The sequence below is a fragment of the Oncorhynchus mykiss genome, chromosome 17 (assembly GCF_057628025.1).
Source record: "Oncorhynchus mykiss isolate SJ-2025 chromosome 17, ASM5762802v1, whole genome shotgun sequence".
Classification (NCBI taxonomy): Eukaryota; Metazoa; Chordata; class Actinopteri; order Salmoniformes; family Salmonidae; genus Oncorhynchus; species Oncorhynchus mykiss.
In genome coordinates, this window is record NC_143038.1 from 34,046,843 (window position 1) to 34,067,826 (window position 20,984).

A 20,984-nucleotide genomic window follows, 5' to 3' on the forward strand; every position below is an offset into this window, starting at 1 on the left:
AGTGAAATGCTTACTATCAAGTCATTTTCCAACAACGCAGAGTTAAAGATAAATGTAATTTTAAAAATTATAATATTGACATGAGGAATACATACACAGTAAATAACAATGAGTAAAAATAACATGGCTATATACAGGGAGTACCAGGTAATAACATGGTTATATACAGGGAGTACCAGGTAATAACATGGCTATATACAGGGAGCACCAGTACCGAGTTGATGTGCAGGCATACGAGGTAATTGAGGTCGACCGATTAAAATCGGAATGGCTGATTAATTAGGGCCGATTTCAAGTTCATAACAATCGGAAATCGTTATTTTTGGACGCCGATGTGCCGACTTAAAAATAAATAAAAAAATATTTTTTATACCTTTAAAGAACACATTTTTAAAAAAATTTTTATTTTATTTTACCCCTTTTTCTCCCCAATTTCGTGGTATCCAATTGTTGTAGTAGCTACTATCTTGTCTCATTGCTACAACTCCCGTACGGGCTCGGGAGAGACGAAGGTTGAATGTCATGCGTCCTCCGATACACAACCCAACCAGCCGTACTGCTTCTTAACACAGCGCACAACCCGGAAGCCAGCCGCACCAATGTGTCGGAGGCTACCTGGCAACCTTGGCTAGCGCGCACTGCGCCCGGCCCGCCCCAGGAGTCACTGGTGCGCGATGAGACAAGGAGATCCCTACCGACCAATCCCTCCCTAACCCGGACGACGCTAGGCCAATTGTGCGTCACCCCACGGACCTCCCGGTCGCGGCCGGTTACGACAGAGCCTGGGCGCGAACCCAGGGACTCTGATGGCACAGCTGGCGCTGCAGTACAGCGCCCTTAACCACTGCGCCACCCAGGAGGACACATTTTTATTTTCAATGACGGCCTAGGAGCGGTGGGTTAACTGCCTCGTTCAGGGGCAGAACGAAAGATTTTCTCCTCGTCAGCTCGGGGGATTCAAACTTGCAACCTTACAGTTAACTAGTCCAAAGCAATAATGACCTGCCTCTCTCTCGTTGCACTCCATAAGGAGACTGCCTGTTACGCGAATGCAGTAAGCCAAGGTAAGTTGTAAGCTAGCATTAAACTTATCTTATAAAAAACAAATCAATCATAATCACTAGTTAACTACACATGGTTGATGATATTACTAGATATTATCTAGCATGTCCTGCGTTGCATATAATCTGACTGAGCATACAAGTATCTGACTGAACGGTTGTAGGCAGAAGCAGGCGCGTAAACATTCATTCAAACAGCACTTCCGTGCGTTTTGCCAGCAGCTCTTCGTTGTGCGTCCAGCATTGCGCTGTTTATGACTTCAAGCCTATGAACTTTCGAGATGAGGCTGGTGTAACCGAAGTGAAATGGCTAGCTAGTTAGCGCGCGCTAATAGAGTTTCAAACGTCACTCGCTCTGAGCGTTCTAGTAGTTGTTCCCCTTGCTCTGCATGGGTAACGCTGCTTCGATGGTGGCTGTTGTCGTTGTGTTGCTGGTTCGAGCCCAGGGAGGAGCGAGGAGAGGGACGGAAGCTATACTGTTACACTGGCAATATTAAAGTGCCTATAAGAACATCCAATTGTCAAAAGGTTAATGAAATACAAATGGTGTAGAGGGAAATAGTCCTATAATAACTAACTACAACCTAAAACTTCTTACCTGGGAATATTGAAGACTCATGTTGAAAGGAACCACAAGTTTTCATATGTTCTCATGTTCTGAGCAAGAACTGAAACGTTAGCTTTCTTACATAGCACATATTGCACTTTTACTTTGTTTTTGCATTATTTAAACCAAATTGAACATGTTTCATTATTTACTTGAGGCTAAATTGATTTGATTGATGTAGTATATTAAGTTAAAATAAGTGTTCTTTCAGTATTGTTGTAATTTATTTGTAATATTACAAATAAATAAATAAAATTATTTTAAAATAAAAATCGGCCGATTAATCGGTATCGGCTTTTTTGGTCCTCCAATAATCGGTATCGGCGTTGAAAAATCATAAACGGTCGACCTCTAGTACATATACACTGAGTATACAAATCATTATGCTCTTTCCATGACAGACTGACCAGGTGAAAGTTATGATCCCTTATTGATGTCAAATCAGTGTAGATGAAGGGGAGGAGACCAGTTAAAGGAGGAGCTTAAGCCTTGAGAATATTGAGACATGGATTGTGTTTGTACACTACCGTTGACAAGTTTGGTGTCACTTAGAAATGTCCTTGTTTTTGAAAGAAAATAAAATGTTATGTCCATTAAAATAACATCAAATTGATCAGAAATACAGTGAAGACAATGTTTATGTTGTAAACGACTATTGGAGCTGGAAACAGCAGATTTCCTATGGAATATCTACATAGGCATACAGAGGCCCATTATCAGCAACCATCACTCCTGTGTTCCAATGGCACATTGTGTTAGCAAATCCAAGTTATCATTTTAAAAGGCTAATTGGTCATTAGAAAACCCTTTTGCAATTATGTTAGCACAGCTGAAAACTGTTGTTCTGATTAAAGAAGCAATAAAACTGGCCTTCCATAGACTAGTTGAGTAACTGGAGCATTGGAATTTGTGAGTTTGTTTCTGTCCATTGTGAGCCTGTAATCAAAGGCTTTCTTCTGAAACTCATCAGTCTATTCTTGTTCTGAGAAACGAAGGCTATTCAATGTGAGAAATTGACAAACTGAAGACCTCGTACAACGCTGTGTACTACTCCCTTCACAGAACAGCACAAAATGCCTCTAACCAGAATAGAAAGAGTGGGAGGCCCTGGGGCACAACTGAGCAAGAGGACAAGTAAATTAGAGTGTCTAGTTTGAGAAACAGAAGCCTCACAAGTGCTCAACTGGCAGCTTCATTAAATAGTACCCGCAAAACACCAGTCTCAACGTCAACAGTGAAGAGGCGACTCTGGGATTCTCTGGCCTTCTAGGCAGAGTTGCAAAGAAAAAGCCACATCTCAGACTGGCCAACAAAAAGCAAAGATTAAGATGGGAAAAAGAACAGACACTGGACCAAGGAAGATTGGAAAAAAGTGTTATGGACAGACAAAACTAAGTTTGAGGTGTTCGCATCAAAGAAGAACATTCGTGAAACAAAAAAAAAAATGAAAAGATGTGAAGCATGGTGGAGGCAATGTGATGGTCTGGGGGTGCTTTGGTGGTGGTAAAGGGAGATTTGTACAGGGTAAAGGGGACCTTGAGAAGTGACTGGAATGGAGCGATAGGAAGGCTATCACTACAATTTCCATCCTACAAAAGGACAATGACCCAAAGCACAGCTCCAAACTATGCAAGAACTATTTAGGAAAGAAGCAGTCAGCTGATATTCTGTCTATAATGGAGTGGCCAGCACAGTCACCAGATCCCAACCCTATTGAGCTGTTGTGGGAGCAGCTTGACCATATGTTATGTAAGAAGTGCCAATTTTTCCAGTTCCCCTGACTCTTATTTTGGTGATGGTTGGTTCTCAGATTATAATAATAATAATAATAAATAATAATAATAATAATAATAATAAATGATCCTTTCTACATACTTTATATTTGGTTTACATCGTTTAAGTTTACAGACTTTGTATTTTTTAGGGTTTCTATGACAGAAAAATCCCCGTTGTCATGATAATTACGTGCCGATACGATATGCATCCCAAGATTCTAAATGCGATTCGATACTGTGATTTTATTGCTATTTGATGTTCCAAACATATTTCTCATGTATGCTGCAGCGGGACAAGAGACCGCCATTAGTCATGGAAATAGGTGCTGAACACAAATTGGCTCCCTATTTTTTTTAAAGGTAGAAAATAAACAATGAATGAAAAATACTGGAGTTTGTGCAGGTACAGCAAACTAGACCAAAAATGATATTGCTATATCGTCAAAAATAATATCCCAATACGTAACTGTATTGATTGCCCCCATAGGCACTAAGTTCTAGATCAGAACAGTGCTATACTGAACAAAAATAAACGCAACATGTAACAATTTCAAAGATTTTACTGAGTTACAGTTCATATAAGGAAATCCGTCATTTTAAATAAATAAATTAGGCCCTAATCTATGGATTTCACATGACTGGGAATTGGCCACGGATAACTTTTTTTTAAAGAAAGTAGGGGTGTGGATCCGAAAACAAGTCAGTATCTGGTGTGATCACCATTTGCCTCATGCAGCGATCAGGCTGTTGATTGTGGCCTGTGGAATGACTGTGCAAAGTTGCTGGATATTGGCAGGAACTGGAACACTGTCGTATAGCTCGATCCAGAGCATCCCAAACATGCTCAATGTGTGACATGTCTGCTGAGTATGCAGACCATAGAAGAACTGGTATATTTTCAGCTTCCAGGAATTGTGTACAGATCCTTGCGACATGGGGCTGAGCATTATCATGCTGAAACATGAGGTGATTGTGGACGATGAATGACATGACAATGGGCCTCAGGACTCAAATTGCCATTGATAAAATGCAATTTTAGTCGACGTACATAGCGTATGCCTGCCCATACCAGAACCGCACTGGCACCATGGGGCACTCTGTACACAACGTTGGCATTAGCAAACCGCTCGCCCACATGACACCATACACGCCGTCTGCCCGGTATAGTTGAGAATGATCTGTGAAGAGCACATTTCTTCGGCGTGCCAGTGGCCATAAAAAGGTGAGCATTTTCCCACTGAAGTCAGTTACAACACCAAACTGCAGTCAGGTCAAGACCCTGGTGAGGACGACGAGCATGCAGATGGGCTTCCCTGAGACAATTTCTGACAGTTTGTGCAGAAATTCTGCAAACCCACAGTTTCATCAGCTGCCTGGGTGCTTGTCTCAGACGATCCTGCAGGTGAAGAAGCGGGATGTGGAGGTCTTGGGCTGGCGTGGTTACACGTGGTCTGTGGTTGTAAGGACGGTTGGACGTACTAACAAATTCTCTAAAACAACATTGGAGGCGGCTTATGGTAGAGAAATTAACATTCAATTCTCTGGCAACAGCTCTGGTGGACATTCCTACCATCAGTTGCACTACAATTGCACGCTCCCTCAAAACTTCAGACATTTGTGTGACAAAACTGCATGTTTTAGAGTTGTCTTTATTGCATGGAAGTAAACAAACATGTGCACTAAATTTGAGAGAAATAAGCTTTTTGTGCATATGGAATATTTCTAGGATCTTTTATTTCAGCTCATGAAACTTGGGACCAGCACTTTACATGTTGTGTTTATATTTTTGTTGTGTTTATATTTTTGTTCAATATAGATCAGAATACTGAGTTCTAGATTGGAACATAGTTCTTTTAAGTCAAGTTAACGAGGGGACTCGTTATAGGAGCCATGTCTAAAAGTAAACGTCAAAGGGAATTTACTGTGTGAGGAGTGAAAGGTGATGCTGTGTGTTCATACTATAAAGAACAGCTCTGTCACTGGCTGATCAACACAGACGTAGCACACACATTTCACGAATAATCTTCAACTAGTACAAAGCTATCGAAGTTATGATTCTGTCCACAGTGGAGATTCCAGTTGTGTGAGTGTGAGGGAGTGTGTGCGTCTCTCTCACCTGTGCAGCTGCTGGAGGGGGCAGGGCTATCCGTATTGGAGGTGCTCTGGCTGTTACTACTACCCTTCTGTTTCTCCTCCTCTTTCTCCTGATCCTGAGAGTCCATTTCCCAGGAGCAAAGGACGTCCTCCCCCTCAGGCGACACCTCCGCTCCTCGCTCCCCCTCAGTATCCCATTTGCCCAGCCCCTTTGACAGCGGGTTTGGTTTCAGTTCCTTCAAGGCTGACTCCGGCTCCCTCTCTCCGTCCGAGGTGCACTCCCCATGTGGGGAGGCGGTCCTGTTCTGGCAGACACCCCCCTTCCTTACAGGACCCCCGACACGCCGCTTCCGATCCCGCCGTGGGTCGTCGCTCCTGACCGGCGCCAAGATGGTGGCCCTGGTGCCTTCCATGCCGCTGTGTGGCTTCCCCTGACTCTCAGCCACCCTCGATCATGGTGTCACCATTCCCGCCCTGTTGGTGAGGAGTGGAACAGCCAGTTAGTACAGATCTGTTACAGATTGGTTACAGGAATGATTTATTCCAAATTGGTGGTGGTTCAGGAGGATACATTGGTGTGTTGCAACCAATCGGAGCGGTTCTCACAGAATACAGTGACCGTTCAATCGGAATGCCTTTTACAAATCGAGACATCCAATTAGATCCATGAAACACTTCTCAACGTTGTTTTAACTGGAGAGATAATGAAAGGCTTCCATGTAAGTGTAACAGGCACAGTCTCTTCTGGAAACACTTGTCATAAGAAGCTTTGACCTGGTCCCATTCAACAGAACCCTCCACAGCTGAGACAGCCTCACCCAGTGCACCTCCAAACCAGAAAGACAGAAAGAGCCTCCCCATAGACACACAGCATATGGGCCAGGTTAGAGGTCTCCGATGCGGGCCTGGAGTTGGCCTGCTGCAGATGAGCACCAGCTGTTAAACTCTAAACAACTGTAATTGATCCAGCTAACCACTAACAGAGGGAGTGGAAAAAAATGGGGGGGATAGAGAAGTAAGCAAAAAAATAAAATAATGCACCGACACACACGCAGTGTAACTTCTGCGTCATTGTGTGCCAGAAAGGGAGGAGAGTGGGTGTATGCATGAGAAAAACACACACACACGAGTAGGCTAGCCTCCAGGTCACAGCACGTGTGGGCCATGGGGCAGGCAAGGCTGTTTTTCTTCTATAGACACCTGTTGTTGGGAGGGAGAGCCCAAGGTCTGAGTGTCTGGTGTTGTCTGAGCTGAAGACGCTCTGTGTGCTGCGCGTGTGTGTCTAGGGACGATCTGCTCTTGGGATCAGCCACTGACCTTTCCCCACATTCCCCACTTTCTGCTGAACAGCCATGCACTTTCCCCCACTGGCCTTGGGTGGCTGTTTGTGTGTGTGCATGTCTGCCAAGTAGAAATAGGGTTCAAGGGAACAGAGACTGTAGGGCTGATTTCATGGGGGATCACCAAGTTTATCAGTCTGGTGCGTTTAGAAGAGGGAAGAGAGAATACCCTAAAGACATGGAATTTAAAACGCCTCCGCTTTGTACAACATACACACTCCAGAACTGCCTGAGGTACTGATTTTACAAGGTGTCAGAAATGGCCGATGCTTCAGATGGTATCAAGGGACCTAACGTTTGCCAGGAGAACACTCCCCACACCAGCAGCCTGTATCAGGCCGGCTGGGTCCATGGACTCGTGATGCTTAAAGCAAATCCTGACTCTGCCATTAGCATGACGCAACAGAAACCAGGATTCATAAAACCAGGTGATATTTTTCCACTTCTCAATTGTTCAGTGTTGGTGACCGTGTGCACGCTGGAGCCGCATCTTGTTTTTAGCTGATACGAGTGGAACCCGGTGTGGTTGTCTGCTGCAATAGCCCATCTGGGGCGGCAGGTAGCCTAGTGGTTAGAGCGTTGGGCCAGTAACCGAAAGGTTGCTGGATCGAATCCCCGAGCTGACAAGAAAAAAAAATCTGGTCGTTCTTCCCCTGAACAAGGCAGTTAAACCCACTGTTCCACGGTAGGCCGTCATTGTAAATAAGAATGTGTTCTTAACTGTGTTGCCTAGTTAAATAAAGGTTAAATACAAATACAATCTGTGACAAGGATCGACAAGTTCTGCATTCCGAGATGCCATTCTGCGCCATTATTTGTCTGTTTGTGGCTCGCCTGTTAGCTTGCGCCATTCTCCTTCGACCTTTCTCATCAGCGAGCTGTTTTCGCCCACAGGACGGCCGCTGACTGGTGCGATAAATAAAAACATCCATTCTTGGTAAACCCTAGACAATGTTGTGTGTGAAAAGCCCAAGAGGGCAGATGTTTTTGAGATTCTGGATCTGGAGCGCCTGGAACCGATGATCATATCACGCTCAAAGTTGCTTAGGCCCACTAACGTTCAATCGGACAGTAACCAAATGGCTGTCTGCCGGCTTTATATAGCAAGCTCCAGCCATATAACTCACTTGCTGTAGGAGCAAACCATTTTCTTGAATGGGGTGGTGTACCAAATAAACAGGACACTGTGTATATTCACTCAATAAAAAAAGCAAGCACCAATTAAGATTAATTTATTGAAGGCATAATATCAACTGGTTCTATTATATTGTGGAACACAATCTTAAAAAACGCAGTAACCTCAGCAGTGGCACTTGCTTGTAGAAGCCAATGGCATATCCTCGTTTTGTTAATTTGACAGATGCTCTTATTTCTCTAGCCATAAAAGACACCTATTTTATAGTTAAAATAAATACAAACTTACAGATGAAAAAGTTGCCAGCGAGGGGTAATGCGCGAGGGGTAATGCGCATATTTCGTGCCTCAAACAGTTATTATCCAAGAGTAATCATTTGAAACGGGGTTCAATTTTGCGAGTTGAAAGACAATTCTTTCAGGGTTACAAACCACAATAGGTTCTCTTTTCAATATACAAAATATTGGATTTTATTTTTTCTGCCTGTTCTTCGTAATTTTCAAAATGGATGAACAATTCCATATTGAATACTGCATGGTGATTCATTCCGACAGCGACATCCGTTTGGCGAGTAAGCATATGCTTAATGATTCTGATGAAAGTACACTGTCTATAATCAGGTTTTTGCATATTTTCAGGGTGGAACCTGTATGTTTAGGGGGGTTATAGCCCAGTCTAACCAATTCTAAAAGGCACTAGCAGTTCACAAGGTAGCTTAATCGAAAAATAGACTGGACGCAATTATTCGAAAACTGCAGCTCATTGTTGCAAAACATATTGACCTACTTCAAAATCAACCAGTCCATTTTGAATTTGTGATAAAAACTCATAATTTGGCAAGGAATGTAGCTTGTATATCCTATCCCATTTTATAGGCATTTATTTCTGTAGGCCTAACGGGAGCTTGTGTGCACACTCAGCATGTGTGTGTGAAGGGAGCCGTCGGAACGCAATTGAGTGAATGGGACACGGAGGGGAAAGGGAATTTAGGGAAAAGAACTGTGTGATGCTTGGCTTGGTTTATTTTTTGTTGTGCCCCGCAATGCACATGTACAAATGAAACACTAGAGTGAAAGCAAATTATGTTGCCAAGACAAAATTTCACTTGCCATAATAGCCTATTTGTTTTATTTAACCTTTATTTAACCAGGTAGGCAAGTTGAGAACAAGTTCTCATTTACAATTGCGACCTGGCCAAGATAAAGCAAAGCAGTTCGACACATACAACAGAGTTACACATGGAGTAAAAACAAACATACAGTCAATAATACAGTAGGAAAAAAAGTATATATACACAATGTGAGCAAATGAGGTGAGATAAGGGAGGTAAAGGCAAAAAAAAGGCCATGGTGACAAAGTAAATACAATATAGCAAGTAAAACACTGGAATGGTAGATTTGCAGTGGAAGAATGTGCAAAGTAGAAATATAAATAATGGGGTGCAATGGAACAAAATAAATAAATAAATAAATAAAATACAGTAGGGAAAGAGGTAATTGTTTGGGCTAAATTATAGATGGGCTATGTACAGGTGCAGTAATAGATGAGCTGCTCTGACAGCTGGTGCTTAAAGCTAGTGAGGGAGATAAGTGTTTCCAGTTTCAGAGATTTTTGTAGTTCGTTCCAGTCATTGGCAGCAGAGAACTGGAAGGAGAGGCGGCCAAAGGAAGAATTGGTTTTGGGGGTGACCAGAAAAACCTGCTGGAGCGCGTGCTACAGGTGGGTGCTGCTATGGTGACCAGCGAGCTGAGATAAGGGGGGACTTTACCTAGCAGGGTCTTGTAGATGACCTGGAGCCAGTGGGTTTGGCGACGAGTATGAAGCGAGGGCCAGCCAAAGAAAGTGTACAGGTCGCAGTGGTGGATAGTATATGGGGCTTTGGTGACAAAACGGATGGCACTGTGATAGACTGCATCCAATTTATTGAGTAGAGTGTTGGAGGCTATTTTGTAAATGACATCGCCGAAGTCGAGGATTGGTAGGATGGTCAGTTTTACAAGGGTATGTTTGGCAGCATGAGTGAAGGATGCTTTGTTGTGAAATAGGAAGCCAATTCTAGATTTAACTTTGGATTGGAGATGTTTGATGTGAGTCTGGAAGGAGAGTTTACAGTCTAACCAGACACCTAGGTATGTGTAGTTGTCCACATATTCTAAGTCAGAGCCATCCAGAGTAGTGTTGTCGGACAGGCAGGCAGGTGCAGGCAGCGATCAGTTGAAGAGCATGCATTTAGTTTTACTTGTATTTAAGAGCAATTGGAGGCCACGGAAGGAGAGTTGTACGGCATTGAAGCTCGCCTGGAGGGTTGTTAACACAATGTCCAACGAAGGGCCAGAAGTATACAGAATGGTGTTGTCTGCGTAGAGATGGATCCGAGACTCACTTGCAGCAAGAGTGACATCATTGATGTATGCAGAGAAGAGAGTCGGTTCAAGAATTGAACCCTGTGAAACCCCCATAGAGACTGCCATAGGCCCAGACAACAGACCCTCCGATTTGACACACTGAACTCTGTCAGAGAAGTAGTTGGTGAACCAGGCGAGGCAATCATTTGAGAAACCAAGGCTGTCGAGTCTGCCGATGAGAATGTGGTGATTGTCGATGAGAATGTGGTGATTGACAGAGTCTAAAGCCTTGGCCAGGTCAATGAATACAGCTGCACAGTATTGTTTCTTATCGATGGCGGTTAAGATATCGTTTAGGACCTTGAGCGTGGCTGAGGTGCACCCATGACCGGCTCTGAAACCAGATTGCATAGCAGAGAAGGTATGGTGGGATTCGAAATGGTCAGTAATCTGTTCGTTGATTTGACTTTCGAAGACCTTAGAAAGGCAGGGTAGGATAGATATAGGTCTGTAGCAGTTTGGGTCAAGAGTGTCCCCCCATTTGAAGAGGGTGATGACTGCAGCTGCTTTCCAGCCTATAGGCCAATATGCACAAAGATGTCTGCAAATTCTCTGAAAAGCCTAAAATAAATTCTAGATCCTATATCTCTAGATCCTAGTTTGACAGGTTGCACATCAAAATATCAATTCCCTGGATATGTTATATGAAATAGCTTACTTTTTAAAATCATAGGCTACCATCTCAGTTGTCTTACTTGGCACTGGAAATTAATTGTCTGCTGCTAATGTAAAATAACAGTGCATTAAAAATAAAATTCTGCATTTATTGTTATTCAGCAAAATATTTACCTATATCCCAATATTACATGTCCATAATCGCCCAGCTCTAGCAACTCCCCAAAAAATATTTATCGTAATTTATGGCTAAAGTCTTTAAATCAGATTATTTTAATTGTGATATGGATTTTTGTCCACATCACCCAGCTCTACAACATAACCTGGTACTAAATAGGGCTGGGATGATACCAGTATCGTGATACTTATTGGTATCGTGGCAAGGAAACAAAACACAGAGGATAGAACTTCCTTAGGAAAACAGCCCTAATGTTTGAAACAAATATGCCACCCAGAGTCACATTTATTTATTTTCCAAGCTACAGCACACAATATTTTACATACAGCAGGTCTTTAAAAAGGATCAAAGTGTTTGGTCTGCTTTGTATTTTCCTTTTTGCCATAAAAAATAATAAGAATAAGAATAATATATACAGTGGGGAAAACAAGTATTTGATAACCTGCAAAATCAGCAGTGTTTCCTACTTACAAAGCATGTAGAGGTCTGGAATTTTTATCATAGGTACACTTCAACTGTGAGAGACAGAATCTAAAACAAAAATCCAGAAAATCACATTGTATGATTTTTAAGTAATTAAATTAGCATTTTATTGCATGACATAAGTATTTGATCACCTACCAACCAGTAAGAATTCCGGCTCTCACAGACCTGTTAGTTTTTCTTTAAGAAGCCCTCCTGTTCTCCACTCCTTACCTGTATTAACTGCACCTGTTTGAACTCGTTACCTGTATAAAAGACACCTGTCCACACACTCAATCAAACAGACTCCAACCTCTCCACAATGGCAAAGACCAGAGAGCTGTGTAAGGATATCAGGGATAAAATTGTAGACCTGCATAAGGCTGGGATGGGCGACAGGACAATAGGCAAGCAGCTTGGTGAGAAGACAACAACTGTTGGCGCAATTATTAGAAAATGGAAGAAGTTCAAGATGACGGTCAATCACCCTCGGTCTGGGGCACCATGCAATACCTCACCTTGTGGGGCATCAATGATCATGAGGAAGGTGAGGGATCAGCCCAGAACTACACGGCAGGACCTGGTCAATGACCTGAGGAGAGCTGGGACCACAGTCTCAAAGAAAACCATTAGTAAAACACTACGCCGTCATGGATTCAAATCCTGCAGCACACGCATGGTCCCGTTGCTCAAGCCAGCGCATGTCCAGGCCCATCTGAAGTTTGCCAATGACCATCTGGATGATCCAGAGGAGGAATGGGAGAAGGTCATGTGGTCTGATGAGACAAAAATAGAGCTTTTTGGTCTAAACACCACTCGCCGTGGAGAAGAAGGATGAGTACAACCCCAAGAACACCATCCCAACCATGAAGCATGGAGGTGGAAAAAATCATTATTTGGGGATGCTTTTCGGCAAAGGGGACAGGACAACAGCACCGTATTGAGGGGAGGATGGATGGGGCCATGTATCGCGAGATCTTGGCCAACAACCTCCTTCCCTCAGTAAGAGCATTGAAGATGTGTCGTCATGCTGGAAGATCCAGCCACAACGACCCAAAACACAAGGAGAGGCCCCGTAAGAAGCATCTCAAGGTCCTGGAGTGGCCAAGCCAGTCTCCAGACCTGAACCCAATAGAAGATCTTTGGAGGGAGCTGAAAGTCCGTATTGCCCAGCGACAGCCCCGAAACCTGAAGGATCTGGAGAAGGTCTGTATGGAGGAGTGGGCCAAAATCCCTGCTGCAGTGTGTGCAAACCTGGTCAAGAACTACTGGAAACATGATCTCTGTAATTGCAAACAAAGGTTTCTGTACCAAATATTAAGTTCTGCTTTTCTGATGTATCAAATACTTATGTCATGCAATAAAATGCAAATTAATAACTTAAAAATCATACAATGTGATTTTCTGGATAAGTAAGTAGAAAAACCTGCAAAATCGGCAGTGTATCAAATACTTGTTCTCCCCACTGTATATAGAGATACTGATATTGTCCCGGCCCTAGTACTAGCTACGCTACAAATAAACATCCAGACGATACACAGAACCAACAGCTAAAAGGATTGATCCAGGAGGCGAGCAGCTAGATGGCGGAAGGTGAGAGGAAGCACTGAAGGCTTATGTCATTGCACTGTCAGTGTAGGCATCGCTTGTGGGGTCTTCACAATGACTTCAGGTGATCAGTTGTGGTTTGCTGATGATATCACAGTCACCACTGGTAGCATCCACTCCGTCAACAAAAAAAATGTTAGTGGAAGGGCGGGAGTCGGGAGAAACCTTAGTCAAACTATGCCCTGTAACGTTACTGCCTATTCACTCAATCTGCTGCCTGACAGGCTGGCTAATGGCGATACAGGTTTTTTTAATGTCATCTGGATCTTCATAACTATCAGCTAGCTATGTGTGAATCATAATAATCTAGCTAGTTTAACAGGCAAAAACGACCTTAAACTAATGTTATGCCAGGTAAATGATTAGCTGTCAATTCATTGTGGCTAGCTAGCCATTTAGCCTTATTGACTTACTATGGGCTTGCAATATATGCCCACTACACTGGGTATTGTAGGCAGGTGCCACAATTAACAATGTATTTATTAACGTATCAAAATAAAATATTGTAGTCAGGCAAACATATGAGATGCGAATGGGTAACATTTCGTTCTAAAGTCTGAGTTCTCCTAATAACAGTATTTCGCAAGTATACGTGTGCATGAGTCAAACAACCCATTCTGCATTCAAACTAGTTACGTCATCAAATCTCAATTTCTGAACACTAAGCAAAACAAAGCCCATTGGCTGAACTCCGATACATAACAGTAACAAGATCAAAGAGAACCCATTCTCTGATGAATCAATGACTGACTAGACGAGCCACACCGCCCGGAGCCCTTGGCAGTGGCTCATAATGCTAAACTTCTAAAATCTTTCCCAACAGTCCCCAGCTTTGGTGCGATTAAGACAAAGCAAAGAACGCATTCATTTCCCAGTGTTAAATAAGAGCAGCTTAGGCAGGAATGATTGAGGCTGGCTGCGTCATAGTTAATCTACAAGCTGGATTTAAAGAGCCAAAAAACTGACAGGAGAGAGGGAAGGAAGGATGGAGAGGGAAGTAGATGGATGTGTCCCAATGCTTTTAAACAGGTTCCTTGTCACCTTCCCTTCACAAGACAGCGAATCCTTCCTTTCTTATAATCAGTAACTGATGATCTGATGTGACCGGATTGGTGAAGGAAATTGTGTTCAGTCATTAGCTCAGGAAGGAGGGATGCATTTCATAAGTATTCAAACAAGCCCTAGGCCTTAGTTTATCATCATGTTTTGTTGTGTTATTTTAGACCAGTGATCATGAAGGAGAGGACATAAGAAAAGGAAGGACAGGTGATGAGGAGAAGAAGCCAGTGGATTAGACATAACAGGGACCTGCTGGCAACAGCCTTTTAAACAATAGAGACAATCAAGGTCAAAGTTGCCTCGTAGTTAGTCTTGTTCCCTAAAACAAACTATCCTATGAGTGCCCCCCCCATCCCCTCTCCACCCAGCTCTTGTATGCACCTCCCACTTCTCCAGTGAAAACAGACCAGATGAACTGGTGCTCCTCCCTCTGTGCCCACTAAAGCTCACTGAATGGGACGACCATTCACCTCCGACCCAGATCAGTGATAAACACACATTGTGAAAGACCAGAGGGATTATTTTTAAATTAGGGGAATATGCCCTAGGTGGACTCTATGGAGCTCTTCATCAACTATAAGCATTTCAAATGGGCAGCGACTTTGAATGGTTGGGGATTAGCCTACTATAGGCCTAGATGGTTCAATTTGGCAAGTTCTTACTTGCGTCTCTTACCCTAAAGATATAAATGCCACCACAATGGTATACATCAGTCAAGTCTACACATTCTATATTCATGGGTTAATTTGCGATCTAGGTTATGGGTTTCTGTTATACAAAGTATGAATGGACTGGTTTACATTGATACTCTGTCATAAGAGACAAAATTATCACTTTCAAAAATGTTTATACTAGTGAAATCTGAAAACTAGTTTGACAGGTTGTGGGTGGGGGACAAGTCTAAATGCTCTTTATTTCTTTGGGAAAAGTCACCGGAGAGGAAACTTAAGCTTAAGTCATCTGAAGGCAGCCGATACTGTTTTTTTTTTTGGTGTGTTGCTTAAGAAAGAAAGAAAGAATCAACCAGGCTTAGTGTCCATATAGACAGATACATCTTCGTACTCCCAAAACACTGAAGTTCTAGAAATGTGTGCAACATCCTTGCAAAATACAAAATACTAGCCCATCAACTTCAACTAGGCCTTATGCTATGCTTCGGCAGCAACACACAGCCTAGCTCCTGGTTTTCTAAACAATGAAAACATTGTGTAGCCTAAATATTACTCCACACATGACATTGGAAGAAAAAATATAGCCCAAAGCCACAATTGTAAAGTATTGAAAACAAAAGAGTTGGAAGCAATGCGGACAGACCCTAGCACTGACATTATATCCTGCTTTAAGTTTACACACACTTAGCGTGCGTAGATCTATGCACGTGCGTGAGCTGATGGACTTTCCTCTAAAACGGTAACATGATACCTCACTGATCCAGACTCGCAAATAACAAAATTCACAAGGGGGTGACAGAAGTTCTCTTGTGGTCTTCTCATTTGATGTGAATGCAAAATAAGAGTCTCCCCTTGCTAGCAAGTTGGCTAAACACTGCAAGCTAGCTAACCTTTAAGCTTCCTACATCGCCATGTGTAATAATAGGATTTATAATTAATATGCCCTGGCAAATATTATTATTATACTTGCCGGTGTAACATATCAAATTGAGATAATGTTGTATGTTGCTTCAATGTACCCAGTCCCATATCAGCTAAAAATAGAAGTAATACTTTTTTAGTTGCAGAGAAAAGGAAGGTATCTCGCAGCTGTTTTTACAAATAGCATGGAATCAGTAGTTATTACTTTAAACAAAATACATTTTTGGGGGCGGATTCTAATAAGGCTTCAGTGTTTGAACATTTACTGATATTATATTTACTTAATGCAAAATAGGTTACTGGTAGGGCTAACGTTAGCAGGCTATATAGATTTAGCAATCTTGCAAGTTGATTTGTAACAATAAAAACAAAGTAATTGCTTGTAAGTCGGCTGAAAATTAAATTAAAACCAGTAGTCATGAGTGCAAACGATTTAGTGGAAATTTAAGTTATAGGTTTAAAGTAATTTGCGTTAGAGTTTACATTATAGGGAAAAGGCTGTGTTACTGAGTCCTCCATATTACATCACACTCCGGAAAAACATTTTCCGACATGATTCCGGCATTCTGATCGATTTTATGTCATACTTATCTAGTCGAAACCCTACCAGATAGCGCTCACCTTACTGCTACCGCCCCCACCCACTCAGCAACGATTTATATGCTGTGTGCCTCTCCTCCATGTTCTCATTTCTCATCAATGTGATGGCTCATTGCAGTGATATATGACAGCGTGTTCATAGACATCCAATAATATGTTCTTACGGTGTGAGAGATGGAGCTTTGTACTTGCAGAGAAATCAAAGTACAATTTCTCCATTCAGACAGTCACGTTTTTTTTCGACACGGCATCTTGTAGTCTGTTCCAAGACGTGTCATTAGGGGGCAACATTGAAGCCAACATCCTCTACCATTGATAATGGCTGCATATCAACTGTACCTTATCGCACTGCTGCCAGCAGCGGGTTGGATGTTATGGTGGCTTACTTTCAGCATTGCACCTGTACTGCCACTGTAGCTCAATTCCAGCTAGCAAAGTTAGAATTTCACTTCGCTGCTGTCGCTGCCCTGCCATTTTTCCAACAGTTAACAATGACATGCGAAGCGATTTAAATCCGTGGCAAATAATTTGAAAGATGTCTATCTCCGAACATTACACCATCCTTGCGTTCGGTATTTGTTTAAGTGTAATTGTTCCCTTTATGATGATGATGATGATGATTGGGACCAGTTGGTGGTAATTTTGTGACTTAAAATAAAAACTTACAGTGCATTGTGAAAGTATTCGGCCCCCTTGAACTTTGCGACCTTTTGCCACATTTCAGGCTTCAAACATAAAGATATAAAACTGTATTTTTTTGTGAAGAATCAACAAGTGGGACACAATCATGAAGTGAAACGGCATTTATTGGATATTTCAAACTTTTTTAACATATCAAAAACTGAAAAATTGGGCGTGCAAAATTATTCAGCCCCCTTAAGTTAATACTTTGTAGTGCCACCTTTTGCTGCGATTACAGCTGTAAGTCGCTTGGGGTATGTCTATCAGTTTTGCACATCGAGAGACTGAAATTTTTTCCCATTCCTCCTTGCAAAACAGCACGAGCTCAGTGAGGTTGGATGGAGAGCATTTGTGAACAGCAGTTTTCAGTTCTTTCCACAGATTCTCGATTGGATTCAGGTCTGGACTTTGACTTGGCCATTCTAACACCTGGATATGTTTATTTTTGAACCATTCCATTGTAGATTTTGCTTTATGTTTTGGATCATTGTCTTGTTGGAAGACAAATCTCCGTCCCAGTCTCAGGTCTTTTGCAGACTCCATCAGGTTTTCCAGAATGGTCCTGTATTTGGCTCCATCCATCTTCCCATCAATTTTAACCATCTTCCCTGTCCCTGCTGAAGAAAAGCAGGCCCAAACCATGATGCTGCCACCACCATGTTTGACAGTGGGGATGGTGTGTTCAGCTGTGTTGCTTTTACGCCAAACATAACGTTTTGCATTGTTGCCAAAAAGTTCAATTTTGGTTTCATCTGACCAGAGCACCTTCTTCCACATGTTTGGTGTGTCTCCCAGGTGGCTTGTGGCAAACTTTAAACGACACTTTTTATGGATATCTTTAAGAAATGGCTTTCTTCTTGCCACTCTTCCATAAAGGCCAGATTTGTGCAATATACGACTGATTGTTGTCCTATGGACAGAGTCTCCCACCTCAGCTGTAGATCTCTGCAGTTCATCCAGAGTGATCATGGGCCTCTTGGCTGCATCTCTGATCAGTCTTCTCCTTGTATGAGCTGAAAGTTTAGAGGGACAGCCAGGTCTTGGTAGATTTGCAGTGGTCTGATACTCCTTCCATTTCAATATTATCACTTGCACAGTGCTCCTTGGGATGTTTAAAGCTTGGGAAATCTTTTTGTATCCAAATCCGGCTTTAAACTTCTTCACAACAGTATCTCGGACCTGCCTGGTGTGTTCCTTGTTCTTCATGATGCTCTCTGCGCTTTTAACGGACCTCTGAGACTATCACAGTGCAGGTGCATTTATACGGAGACTTGATTACACACAGGTAGATTGTATTTATCATCATTAGTCATTTAGGTCAACATTGGATCATTCAGAGATCCTCACTGAACTTCTGGAGAGAGTTTGCTGCACTGAAAGGGGCTGAATAATTTTGCACGCCCAATTTTTCAGTTTTTGATTTGTTAAAAAAGTTTGAAATATCCAATAAATGTCGTTCCACTTCATGATTGTGTCCCACTTGTTGTTGATTCTTCACAAAAAAATACAGTTTTATATCTTTATGTTTGAAGCCTGAAATGTGGCAAAAGGTCGCAAAGTTCAAGGGGGCCGAATACTTTCGCAAGGCACTGTAGATGGGCTGTTTACAGATGGGCCATCTACCTACCTCATCCCTATACAGTATTTATTTATCTTGCCCCTTTGCACCCCAGTACCTCTACTTGCACATTCATCTTCTGCACATCTACCTTTCCAGTGTTTAAATTGCTATATTGTAATTACTTTGCCACCATGGCCTATTTATTGCCTTAACTCCCTTATCTTACCTCATTTGCACTCACTGTACATAGACTTTTTGTTTTCTTTTGTTCTGCTGTATTATTGACTATATGTTTTGTTTATTCCATGTGTAACTCTGTGTTGTTGTATGTGTCAAATTGCTATGCTTTATCTTGGCCAGGTCACAGTTGCAAATGAGAACTTGTTCTCAACTAGCCCCTTTGCCTTCTGAACAGGGTGTTGGAGGTGTTGGAAACATTCCACAGGGAAGTTGGTCCATGTTGACGCAATAGTGTCACACAGTTGCTGCAGACTGGACGGTGGTAGTGTGATGCTGCGAACAGCCCTTCCATCTCATCCCAAAGATGCTCTACTGGGTAGAGGTCTGGGGACTGCACAGGACACTCAAGTAAACGGACCTCATTGTCATGCTAAAGACAGTTTTTTTCCACTCCTCAATTGTCCAGTGTTGGTGATCGCGTGCCCACTGGAGCTGCTTCTTCTCGCTTTAGCTGAGAGGAGTGGAACCCTCTGCTGCAATAGCCCATCCGTGACAAGGATCGAAGAGTTGTGCATTCCGAGATGCCGTTCTGCACACCACTGTTGTACTGCGCCGTCATTTGTCTGTTTGCGGCCCGCATGTTAGCTTGCACCATTCAACCTCTCATAAACTAGCTGTTTTCGCCCACAGGACTGCCGCTAACTGGATGCTTTTTGTTTGTCGCACCATTCTCTGTAAACTCTAGACACGGTTGCGTGTGAAAAGCCCAGGAGGGCGGCTGTTTCTGAGATACTGAATCCGGAGCACCGGTCACCGACAATCATACCATGCTCAAAGTCACTTAGGTCCCTCGTTTTGCCCTTCAATCGAACAGTAACTGAGTGCCTCGATGCCAGTCTGCCTACTTTATATAGTATACCATTGCCACGTGATCCATTTTCATGAATGGGGTGGTGTACTTCATTAACAGGCCAGTGAGTGAGTGAGAAAAAAAAAATATATATATAGGCACCGGAACCGAGCCATAACGGAAACTGGGTATCTAACACCCCACTATCAGATAAGGAGGGCAATGTTTGCTTTTTGTCTCCCAATTGTGAACTGAAGTTGAAATTTCACAATGAAATTTAGGAGCACAATTTCTAAAGCTAGAATCCTTCATTTTTTTTAGGCACACTAGTGAACTTAAATTAAAATTCCAGGTCACACAGAAAACAAGTTATGTGCATATGCAAGTAAAATTGTCACACTGTAGAGTCCTGTGTATATACAGTGCATTCAGAAAGTATTAAGATCCCTTGACTTTTTCCACATTTTGTTACGTTACAGCCTTATTGTAATACAGTTGTATTTATATTTTTTCCTCATCAATCCACACACAATAGCCCATAATGACAAAGCGAAAGCAGGGTTATAGAAATGTTTTCATATTTAAAAATAAAACAGAAATACCGTAATACCATTTGCATTTGCTATTTGCATTTGCTATGAGACTCGAAATTGAGCTCAGGTGCATCCTGTTTCCATTGATCATCCTTGAGATGTTTCTGAATTGAGTCCACGTGTGGCAAATTCAATTGATTGGACCTGATTTGGAAATGCACACTCAACTGTCTATATAAGGTCCCACAGTTCACAGTGCATGTCAGAGCCAAAACCAAGTCATGAGGTCGAAGGAATTGGCCGTAGAGCTCCAAGACAGGATTGTGTCGAGGCACAGATCTGAGGAAGGGTACCAAAACATTTCTGCATCATTGAAGATGCCCAAGAATACAGTGGCCTCCATCATTCTTAAATTGAAGAAATTTGGAACCACCAAGACTCTTCCTAGAGCTGGATGCCCGGCCAAACTGAGCAATCTGGGGAAAAGAGATCTCGGTCAGAGAGGTGACCAACAACCTGGTGGTCACTTCGACAGAGCTCCAGAGTTCTTCTGTGGAGATGAGAGAACCTTCCAGAAGGACAACCATCTCTGCAGCACTCCACCAATCAGGCTTTTATGGTAGAGTGGCCAGATGGAAGCTACTCCTC

General features: G+C 42.5%; 1 protein-coding gene across 2 annotated transcripts in view; it reads right to left on the reverse strand.

The window, feature by feature from the left end:
- The window catches only part of LOC110494977 (peroxisome proliferator-activated receptor delta), a 43,643-nt gene that overhangs the window by 14,179 nt on the left and 8,480 nt on the right, over window positions 1–20,984 (reverse strand). For both annotated transcript variants that reach the window (XM_036948206.2, XM_036948207.2), the window contains exon 2: window positions 5,560–6,011. In XM_036948206.2, the coding sequence (XP_036804101.1) occupies window positions 5,560–5,950 (391 nt within the window). In that variant the 5' untranslated portion in view covers window positions 5,951–6,011. The remainder of the gene's footprint in view (window positions 1–5,559; window positions 6,012–20,984) is intronic.